The sequence below is a fragment of the Saprolegnia parasitica genome (genome assembly GCF_000151545.1).
Source record: "Saprolegnia parasitica CBS 223.65 unplaced genomic scaffold supercont2.280, whole genome shotgun sequence".
NCBI classification, from domain to species: domain Eukaryota; phylum Oomycota; class Saprolegniomycetes; order Saprolegniales; family Saprolegniaceae; genus Saprolegnia; species Saprolegnia parasitica.
This window is the reverse complement of record NW_012156674.1, coordinates 2,669-12,859: the sequence shown is the minus strand read 5'-3', so window position 1 is coordinate 12,859 and position 10,191 is coordinate 2,669. Positions and strand designations below refer to the sequence as shown.

General features: G+C 57.9%; 3 protein-coding genes across 3 annotated transcripts; 1 reads left to right on the top strand and 2 right to left on the bottom strand.

The window, feature by feature from the left end:
• Positions 1–1,075: 1,075 nt before the first annotated feature.
• On the bottom strand, positions 1,076–2,626 carry SPRG_16347 (hypothetical protein; the record flags this gene model as incomplete). Its single annotated transcript, XM_012355649.1, has 2 exons — positions 1,076–2,030; positions 2,054–2,626. 2 exons carry the CDS (start codon positions 2,624–2,626, stop codon positions 1,161–1,163), a joined length of 1,443 nt encoding a protein of 480 aa, XP_012211039.1. The 3' UTR covers positions 1,076–1,160.
• Positions 2,627–3,932: 1,306 nt separating this feature from the next.
• Positions 3,933–6,229, bottom strand: SPRG_16346 (hypothetical protein). Its single transcript, XM_012355648.1, has 2 exons — positions 5,250–6,229; positions 3,933–5,133 (listed from the first exon to the last, which is right to left on the bottom strand). Exons 1-2 carry the CDS (start codon positions 6,137–6,139, stop codon positions 3,960–3,962), a joined length of 2,064 nt encoding a protein of 687 aa, XP_012211038.1. The 5' UTR covers positions 6,140–6,229; the 3' UTR covers positions 3,933–3,959.
• Positions 6,230–7,065: 836 nt separating this feature from the next.
• SPRG_16345 (hypothetical protein) lies at positions 7,066–7,842 on the top strand (the record flags this gene model as incomplete). The annotated part of the gene is made up of 2 exons (XM_012355647.1): positions 7,066–7,224; positions 7,667–7,842. The coding sequence occupies 2 exons, from the start codon at positions 7,066–7,068 to the stop codon at positions 7,802–7,804; spliced, it is 297 nt and encodes a 98-aa protein (XP_012211037.1). The 3' UTR covers positions 7,805–7,842.
• Between the last annotated feature and the right edge of the window lie 2,349 nt (positions 7,843–10,191).

Genomic DNA, 10,191 nt, shown 5'->3' with positions numbered 1-10,191 from the left:
AGCGTCGTGGGAAGTTCGAGCTCGAGGGCGTTCGACGAGCGGCTGAAAAGACCGCCCACACCGCAGTGACAAATTCGCAACGAAGCAGAAGATGGTCGTACGTCTCGAGGTCGCCGCAGACGGGACAGACTTGGGCGTCGTCGGCCAGAAAGTAGAGCCGGGAGCGGATCGCGACGGCGCCAAGCACCACACGGTAACGAACGCAACACTGGTCAGTTCGGGCCCGCTCACGCTGTTTTTTGGCCTATTAGAATCGTTGGCGCCGAATCCAGAAAGCTGGGCATTGAACTCGAGCGTTTACTCGCGGAGAACATCAACCCAGCAATGTGTGCTTGCGCAATGATGCTGCTAACCTTTTCTCGATAGTAATGTCTTGTGTACGACCCGATATGGCGGCTCGTAGAGTCTCTACATACCACAGCCCTACAGTAGCTTATAGATCATGACGACTTTCTCGAGCATCATGTACTGCTTCTTATGTGTATTTAACGCGAGATCGTAGCTCGGGTTGATGCGTGTGGCTGGCATCAACCCGTGGAATCGATCTAGGCACCGACCACTGAAGAACGACAATATACTGTCCTTCATACCCTGATGGGTCGCGGCTTCCTCTGAGCGGCAATAAAGCAAGCTCACTCGCGCTCCATGTCGCCAAGCGCCAGTGTGCAGAAGCGCCAAAACGCTTGCGCGAAGATCGCAATCTGACAGCTTCGAACTTCGTGTTACTGAATTATTTCTTTTAGATCAATGCGGGTGTTGCATTTGACCAAAAATCAGCCTATGCGGTTGCCCAAAGGCAGTGTTAGAGCGATTTTAGACCAATGCGCATGTGGTATTTCACCCACCACCTACTAATTGCCCCTCACCTACTAATTGTTGGTGGGTGAAATACGGCGTAGATACACCACGACTTGGACACACCGGGAGCACCTCGTGTCTTGCGGTACCCGCCCTCGCTGGCGAGGAAATACAGGAGTATGGCGACCTTCTTGGCGAACGAATGCGTGGACTTGCGGAAGTCTAGTCGCTGATGTAAACGCGGAGGGTGGGCACAAGAGCGCTAAACGTGACAAATGCAAATTTACAAGGTGTTCATACACGCACAGTTATATTGTATGTCAGACTATAAAACGAGACATGGGTAGCACAACGCGAGCGTTTTAGCACGCGCTGGGGTTGGGGAGCTTGCCACCGGCGAGGATGTTGGTGACGTTGACGCGACCGTAACCATAACGGTTGTTGGGCCACGCCTTGTCCGAGACGCCACCGCAGTTGGGCGCGCCGGCGAAGGTCGTCTTGTTCTTGTCGCGAAGGACCCACTTCTCGGGCTCGGCCGTCAAGACATCCTTGACCGTCGTCGTCGTCAGGTACCGGTAGATCTGGTTGTACGTAAGACCCTGCTGCACCGACTTGATCAGGGCAACGACACCAGCGACGTGCGGCGCCGCCATCGACGTGCCGGCGTAGTAGTCGTAGAGGCTATCGCTATCGCTGATGGCCGAGTACGTGAAGAAGCCCGGCGCCGAAATATCGGGCTTGACGATCGTGTGCTTCTTGCCAGTGGCATCCTGGTACTGGGCCGGGCCCTTGGACGAGAAGAAGGCGAGGTCGTTCGGCGAGTCGTCGTACGAGCCAACGGCGCCGACCGAGATGACGTTGCGGTAGCTGGCCGGGTTACCGGCCGTCGCGCAGGCGGGGCCTTCGTTGCCGTTGGCAAAGATCGGCGTCACGCCGGCCATGTGCCACGCGTCAATGACGTCGGCGAACCACGGGCTCGAGTTGGCGTCACCGCCCCACGAGTTGTTGACGAGGTCCGCGCCCTTGGTGCAGTCCGGGTCCGAGCCGTCCGGCTTGGTCGGGCACACCATGAACTCGGCGCACTTGAGAAGCGCCTCGTCGTCACCGCTGTCAATGTACAAGCCGCGGCAAGCAATGAACTGCGCCTCGGGGGCAACACCGATGCCGTAGTCGCCGACCATGGTGCCGATGGTGTGGGTGCCGTGGCCACCGAGATCTTCGGGGAGCGCGGTCTGGTTGTACGGGTCGTACCAACCACGGCCGAGCGCCACTTGGACTTGATGGCTTCGTGCGTGTGGCGGACACCCGTGTCAATGGAGCCGATGACGACACCCTTGCCCTTGGTGTACTTCCAGATCGCGGGCGCACCGACCGTGTCGACACCCCACTGGATGCCAGTCGGGCGGCTGTTGTCGGCGGGCGAGTCCTCCTTGCCCTTGATGACCGACGTGAGCTTGATGTTGTGGATGGACTCGACCTTGACCACGTTGTTGAGCGACGCGACCTTGTCGAGCGTGGCCTTGTTGGCGTTCTTGATCGAGACGACGGGTGCGATCCAGAAGCTCTTGACTTCGGCACCGGCACCGATGGCATCGGCGAGCGCCGACGCGCGCTTGGTCGCTTCGATCGTCGCGGCCTCGACGAACTTTTCACGGCGCTCGGCCGGGTTGGCAATGAGCTCGTAGTTCTCGAGCGACTCGGTCGCGTCCTTCTTAAAGGTCACCATGACCGAGGACGAGCCCGTGGTTTCGAGTTCGCGGAGGACCGAGCTCGCGATCTTGGCTTGGGCAACGGCCACAAGGGCAGCAACGGCGACAATGACCTTCATGACTAGTAGTGATGGACAAGGGAAATTGTAAAGTGAGGTTGGCGTTGTTGCCGTCGACGACGCCGTCCGCGAAATCTGAGTTGCTCTTGGCCACATGTTGAGCACCAACAGATGACAACGACCAACTGGCTTAATGCATCGTGGGTGCCAAGGTGGACCGCATCAACCAGGCTTGTCCAGAGAAGTAGGGTGCATAGCAGTCTTGCTACCTTGAGACATCGAGCTGCTTGCAGCGCCATGCTTCAAATCCAAAGACACAGCATGCCGTGAACGAACACCAACCCGCACAGCCGGGGCACGGAAACGGCACCGACATCCATGACCGACATCCAACACCAAAATCTGATTTCGACCCCATGTGTCTAATCTGTGAGGTGGGCGGCGGTGTCGCTACGACTTTGGCAGTAGTGTCGACAAGCCGCTTGCTGGCTACCGTGGCTGTGCCGTCCAACCTCCGTTCGCCGATGATCAGTTGAAGCGCCGTGGCTCGTCTGCATATTCAGATTGCATTCGCATCGCATCTGAGCGTAGCCTCGTCCACGCCTCGTACTGTGGACCGTGTTGTCGAGCTGTGGTTATGCATGCATGACTGTAAGCTGCGAAGCATTCTCGCCAATTCGCACCGTGCTATGTACGGTTGGGTGGCATCGGGCCTTCCTTGCAGCAGCGCGAGAATCGAATGCACAGCCGCTGCGGGTACTCACGGCGTGTCTTGCACATGTTGGACGACTGCAGCGAGCAAATCCTTGTGTGTAATCATACGCAAATCAGACTCGGTCGTGTCCGATGGTCAAGCGGCCACGTGCGATTGGACGATCAGACGCCACCCGAAACCAAGCAAACACCTCTTTATATGCATAGCCTTCATATATTCGATACCCGAATTTATCTCGTAGAGTCTTTTCAACTTCTAGGAATCTATCACTTGTCATACATAATAAACAAAGAAAGTAGCCAATAGGAGGCCACAGCACGGAATCTTTGAATGCAAACGCAAAGCTCCGTAATACGGTATCAGAATTTCAGCGCCTAGCTCCAGCGCCTGCACTTGTAGTGCGCCCCGGCTGCATCGCTTGACGCTCTTGAACCGCTCATGCATTCGTTGCACCTACTAGTAGATCGCAGTGGGCCGAATGCGCTCGAAACAGTCGACTCGAATATACAAAACCAAGGAAATAGGATTGAATTCCCTTGGCAAAACGCTCGAACGCTCCCGTTGCTGAAAGGGCCCATTTTGTCGTTCACGTATCGATTCATCTCTACGAGGCTAGACGGCAGTGTCGTATTGCTCCATTTTTCTTTAAAACGTCCATGGTGCGTCTAACCCATGCGACTACATGGGCTTGATACGCCAATGGCCGTCGATCAAGACCATGGTCATCCTGGCGTCCATGTCTTGGTGCCACAAATGAGATGCGTTGACGTCGTACACGGTCGCGACCGCGGGCCCAAGCGATCGCAAATACGGCCCAACCTTCTTGCGGCCATGGCGCAGCGCAGCCTCCTCGACGACCGACGTCCATCCAAAGCCGTGGACATGGTGCAGATGCCGAAGCATGTCCAGATGTCCGTGCGACGCCGCGCGGATCATCATACGCTCCGACACGCGCGTCGGCAGAGGCGTGCGCAAATCGTCGGCGAATGCATCATACACGAGCTGCAAGAGGTCGACGCGACCGCTTCGAGCCGTCACAGCGAGCAACATGTGCAAGTGAATGCCGTCGGCGTCATCCTTATGGGCGGACGCAAAGGCGTCGGGTGACCAGCAACGGCTCAAGAGCACATACGTGACCGTGTCGACGCGGAGGTGTAAAACAGCATCCAAGATCGGGCGGTGCTTGCAGGTGGAGCCGAACCGTTCGTGGAGGTAGCGCACCACATGCACGTGACCGTTGGCCACGGCGTCGTCGATCGCATGGGGCGGCACAATGTGGCCGCGAGCGACAAGGAGCTCGAGGATCTCGAGGTGGCCTTGACTGGCGGCCCAGTGCGCCGCTGGCCCCGTGACATAGCCCACGGACGCGTTCCCGCGGCCATCAATCCGTGGTAGCGCCGCTCTGGTCCGAGAAGGCTCGTCGACCGACCCGGTCGAGTCATCAACGTCGCCCGTGGGAACATCCAGTAGGTACCTCACCATGGCGGTATGACCAATGTATGCGGCCGTTGCTAGTGCGCCATGCGTCCGGCATCGACCGTAGACCTCGTGGAGCCAGCCCACAACGTCCAGATGCCCGGCAACAGCGGCAAGGGCCATGGCGTCTTTGCCGCAGCCATCCCGGCGGTGCGCGTGCAGCCAATGAAGCACGTGCATGTGCCCGCGGTGCGCCGCGTAGACGATCGCGCGCTCCGACCCGACGCGGAGCCGGCTCTCGTGCAAGAGCTCAAGCGACAGCACGTCGCCATTGAACGCCGCGAGCTCCATCACGTTCGAGTCGTCCCACCGGCCGCCCCAACGAGGACGGTCGTCGGGGCGCCGACTCCGGCGGGGCGGGTGTCGCGGGGTGCGTCTGGCGGCAGCCACTCGTCGTTGTCGCTCGCATCTCGCGCGTGCTCTTGCGAAACACGATCAAGGACATAACGAAGCATCGCATGGTCTTGCTTGGCGACGGCCAGTTGCAGCAACGCATGCGGCGTGTGCAGTACGAGCCCGCGCGCCTGAAAATGCTCCAGTGCCACAAGACCCACCTTGTCCACAATGGTGACGAACGCCGCCATCGTCAACGGAGCACCTCTCTCTGCGGCAATATCAATGGCCTCGACGTGCATTGAACCCTCGACGCGAAACGTCAAGTGGTTGCGATGCGGCGCCTCAAACTCGAGCAACGGATCGATCCCTTCAGTGCGCGCTGTGAGGAGATACCGCACGATGTGCGCATGGCCATGCACAACAGCCGCGGTCGCCGCGGCGAGCGAGCCGCCCTCGGTGCGGTGCGCGTGCAAAAACAGTACGACCTCGTAGTGACCGTTCATGGCCGCGCCGTCCATCGCAGACGACGTGCACGTTGCGCCCGCTTCGTGCAGCCAAGTGAGGAGCGGGAGGTCGCCCGACATGGCCACAAGGTCCATCATCTTGGGCGTGGCAAGCGTCGGAAACTGCGCATACAGGAGACGCAAAAGCGGACCCTGGGACGCGGCCGCGGCAAGCTCCAGTGTTGCCGACGTACACAGCGAGGGATCCGATCGCAGCCAGCGCATGACAAGCGCGGCGTTGCCTTCGGCGACAAGGAAATGGAGACCGAGCGCCCGGTCGTACACGAGCGGCGACACAAAGAGTGCGTGGTGCGGCAGCTTCGTGCTCGGGTGCGGGTACCTCTGGAGGTATGGCAAGGACGCGAACCGCGCCGGAACGTTGGCAAGGTATCCTGTAGCGTCAACAAAGGACAATGACACGCAAGGCGTGAGCTCGACGGCGTCCGCGAGGCGCTGGACATCCATTAAAGCTTTGGGCAGACCATCTTGGTACGTGATTATGGCAGCGACAAGGTCGGGTGACCCCAGCACATGCGAGGCCATGGTCCTTCGCGCGTTGCGAAAGAAGTGAAGCGTCAATGTCGCTGGTTTGCGGACGCCTGCAAGCTACTATTAGGTCAGCCGTTACGAGCTTGATCGGGAATGGGACGGCGGAATGATAGCCGTCTTGAGGATCTTGCTGGCTTTCTCGAGAAGGGGCATGAAGCAGCCCGATTTCTTCAAAGCATCGTCCACGACCCAATTAAACACATACGAGCACTGCAGGTATTAGTGTAGACGTAGTACTCCAGGTGCAAGCACAGCGCCGCATAAAACGTGTTGCACACCTCGGCGCACATGGAGGACCAAAAACCTCGGAGACTTGATATCACACCGACTGGCGATATATGCTTTGGTGGAGGTGTATCTTCGGCAAATGCCGAAAAGGCTCGTGGGCGGCAGTCGCTCGTGAGGCGTAGCATGCTCATCTGGGTCGTTCTGCTTGAGATTTCTTGCTCTCTGCGGTCGATGCTTTGAGCGCCGAGCTAGCGACGCAAGGCCCGCCTCCGCTGCGCCCGATCGTTCGCGCCGCGGCTTGTACCGTCTCGATCGACCACGTTCTTACCCTGCTTGTAGCCGCGGATCGCACGCTCGACGACGCCCTCAACCATGCTCGTTGAGCGCATGCGGCGAGCGTTAGGCACGGGTCATATGAGAGCGTAGCTACCGAGGCAGCCAGGTCAACACGGGCGGCCGCCGCTAGAGCTTGTCGTGCCAAACCAGCGCCAACCTCTGCCTCGCGTACGTACTTTACTCTACGCACAGGAGCGGGAGTCTCATGGCTGTGTGTAGACATTATGGACGGCGTCTCCTCCTCGTCATCGTCGTCATGGACTTGGATTGCTCCTCTCGGGTCTCGTGGCGCCGCGGCGCAGCACGTCGACGGCGTTGAGGTGCGTTCGTGCAGCCTGAGCTAGTTCCGCGTGTCGATGCCGTGTTCGGCCCTCGAAAGCGGCCAAGTCTCGAGCCAGCTCACCTTGAAGCACGGCGAGATCGTCTTGTTTCTCGCCGCGACCGTCCACGACGGCAAGACGTGTGGCCGCTCATTGTCCCGCTCTCGACCGAGCGCCGGCTCCAAGATGGACGTGGTAGTGGGAAGAAGAGCCGCTCTCACAGACTACCCACTCCACTTTTTGATCATTTCCTGGATTAGGCGGTCGTCGCACGGCCGAGCCCCTTATTTTCTCTCGACGATGGCGCGCCTCACCCTGTGCGCAATTGGCTCGTGCCTCGTCCATCCAACGCATACGTCTGGAACACTGCTGCGGCTTGGTCGGCTCGTGGCACGCGTCGGTCTGCTCTTTTAGAGCAATCCGCGTCAGAGGCCAAGTGCAGAGACGAGCGACATTGCGTGCAGTTGTGACTTGGGACAAAGCGCACGCACGCACATGTGGATGCTGTCTTGTCGCGGTGCATGCTTCCAGGTTATTGTACGCTCCATCTGGTATGTTGATTCGTTGGCAACTCATTGGCTGGGTTGGCGTCGTCCATGAAAGCCATGCGCAAGGCGGCTACTAGTACATACATTAGTGCGTCGGCTTGATCTTCTTGAGCTCCCAAGCGGCCATTGAGGTTCCGCTTGTGCTTCTCGTGGAAGACAGCGCGCTCGTCGCGCCGGACATTCTCCATGTTCGCGCGCGTCCATTTCTCGAGCGTTACGATATTTAGCTCACGGACGAAAGGAAGAAAGAAAAAAAAGAGGGAAGGAAGCAGCGAGAACGCTGGGAAAGCAGCGTGCCTGTCAATGGCGTTCACTCGAAGACAACAGGCGTCCGTGCTCCGGTCTGGGCTTCCAGGAAGTGCTCCTTGGAAGAATTAGACTTGATGTTTGTATTGAAGGTGCCATTTTTGAGCCAAAAAACGATTTATGGTCGACGGGACTAGTATTTTGACTAATCAAATGCATTTTGGACGCTGATTGGCTCCGTTACATAGCTCCGTCGATTGGATTGACCCAGATAGATAAAAAGGAATGAAGGTCCAGCCTTGATTTTCTAGCCAATCACAAGACTTGGCCGACCTCGTCTCAAATAGTGTCAGCACCATGCAGCACAACGACGAGTAGCAGCCCACAGACACGCCAGCGCCGCGTAGCAGTCGGGTATACCTCTCCCCACACTTTTTGAATGACGTACATGTCGTTTCCGACTCTGCATATAGCGTAATGACGCGCAAATGCATTTTCCATTTTTCGAGGTGGTGGCAGAATTGCCCAAATACTTCACGTGACATCGCGGGGTTCCAAAGCTCCCAGGACCGTAAAACTGGCTGCCACAGTTGGCGATGGGTCTCGACCCGGTGTGCGACCAGCTTGTTGGTCGCCGTCGTTGCTTGGGCACTCACACCAAACTCGAACTGCCGAGCGTCGGTTTTCAGGAAATTCGACGTGCAATTTCGGTTGGAAATGCGTCGAAATCGCGGAAACTGAGGACGCCGTCTCTTTTGGTTCATGTTAAGGAGCGTGTTGCATGTGGCCGAGGGAGGCTAAATGCGCGCGATATCGCTGCGTGATGAGGCCTTGTATTCCGTACAGTATTTCAGTATAGCGAAACAGCACACTATATCAAAAATTGTTTGCCGCTGTCATTTGCTCTCGCTACAGAGCTCGCGCGGCGACGTCACATAGCATTTTGGACTCCCCAAAGTGTGGTCTAGCACTCTGGCAAGTATGGGCGATGTCATTTCCAAACTTGATTCTGGTCGATCCGCCGGCGCAGCGGGCCTGTGTTCGCCAAAATATGGTAATTATGGTTGTAAATGGCGGACGCCAATAATAAACACTGCCGACGCCAGAAAGACGACGCCGAGGCTCCTCGGGCGCCACTGACGCTGCTGCATTGTGCTCGAGGAGACTCCATCAGCATTCTCTACGTACACGCCATTATGAGGTGTCGCTCGGTCGCAATGCAGCGTTCCTCGTCGGTCTCCCTCATTTTCGTCACCGCGAGGGCGAATAGTACTAGCCAATCAGAGCGTCAAGCAGTTTGATTTGGGCCAATCAGAGCGGCAAGGAATTTGCTCTCGAGCCAATCGCCAGTGTTCTTGCCTAACGGATCATCGCCGCCAGCCCAGGCACGTGGTACGTGGCAAGCCGTGCGCAGGCCTCAGACCTAAGCGCTCACGCGACGTCGCTGTAGGTATGGCGCAGCCTATCTATGCGTGACGAGCCACCGAGTCGGCCCTTGGGCGGAGCCCTGGCCAATTTTCCGACGGCCTCTCTCGCACGTCGGCCACGGGATCGCCTCCGAGATGCGCTCCTCCAAGCTCCCAAGAAGCTCCCAGGACCTGCGACGACGCTACGAGCGATGGCGCGGTATGCCTAGCATCATGACCGCCGCGACGTCATGCGCTTGCGCGTCCAGAACGGTTATGGCTATGGCCACATCCGATCCGACGGCGCGTCCACGCTCCGGTCGCTACCGCCACACTCTACGGTACATCCCGTCGACGCTCGAATCGTGTCTCAACGTCGAGCCTGCGTGCGGCTGCTCGCGCCGGTCGAACCGGTGCGCTGCACTCCTTTTCATCGCCATATCGTCCTTCGTGGCCGGCAGCTCGCGGCCAACGTCGACACGCTCTACTGACGGCGGCAAGACACATGTCATCCTAATCCCCGAGCCACACGAAAATGATAGCGACCTGAGCAGGCCGTGACGGCAGCGATCATCAGGACGAGCGCCATGACGCAGGAAATGGCTTCATAGTATATGCATTTTTCCATGGCTTGCTCGTTTGTTTCACACGTCTCTCGAGTCAACGATCGAGGTATCTACGTCTTTTAGCTCTGTGTAGCCTCCTCATCTACGGCGCAAGCGTACCACGGCTTCCTGGCGTTGCTAATCTGCTACCTAATACGGTGCTTTTGTGCTACAATTTGTATTCGCCGACTGCTGCTGCACGAACAATATACGACACTGGGTAGTGGCCAAGGATGGTATTCACAAAGAATTCGTACAGACTACAAAAACGGTCGCCACGGTGGCGACACTAGTACTACCATGCAGCACGATAGACGAGCGATGCGCTCGACTTAGGGCAAGGGAATCAACTGGCCG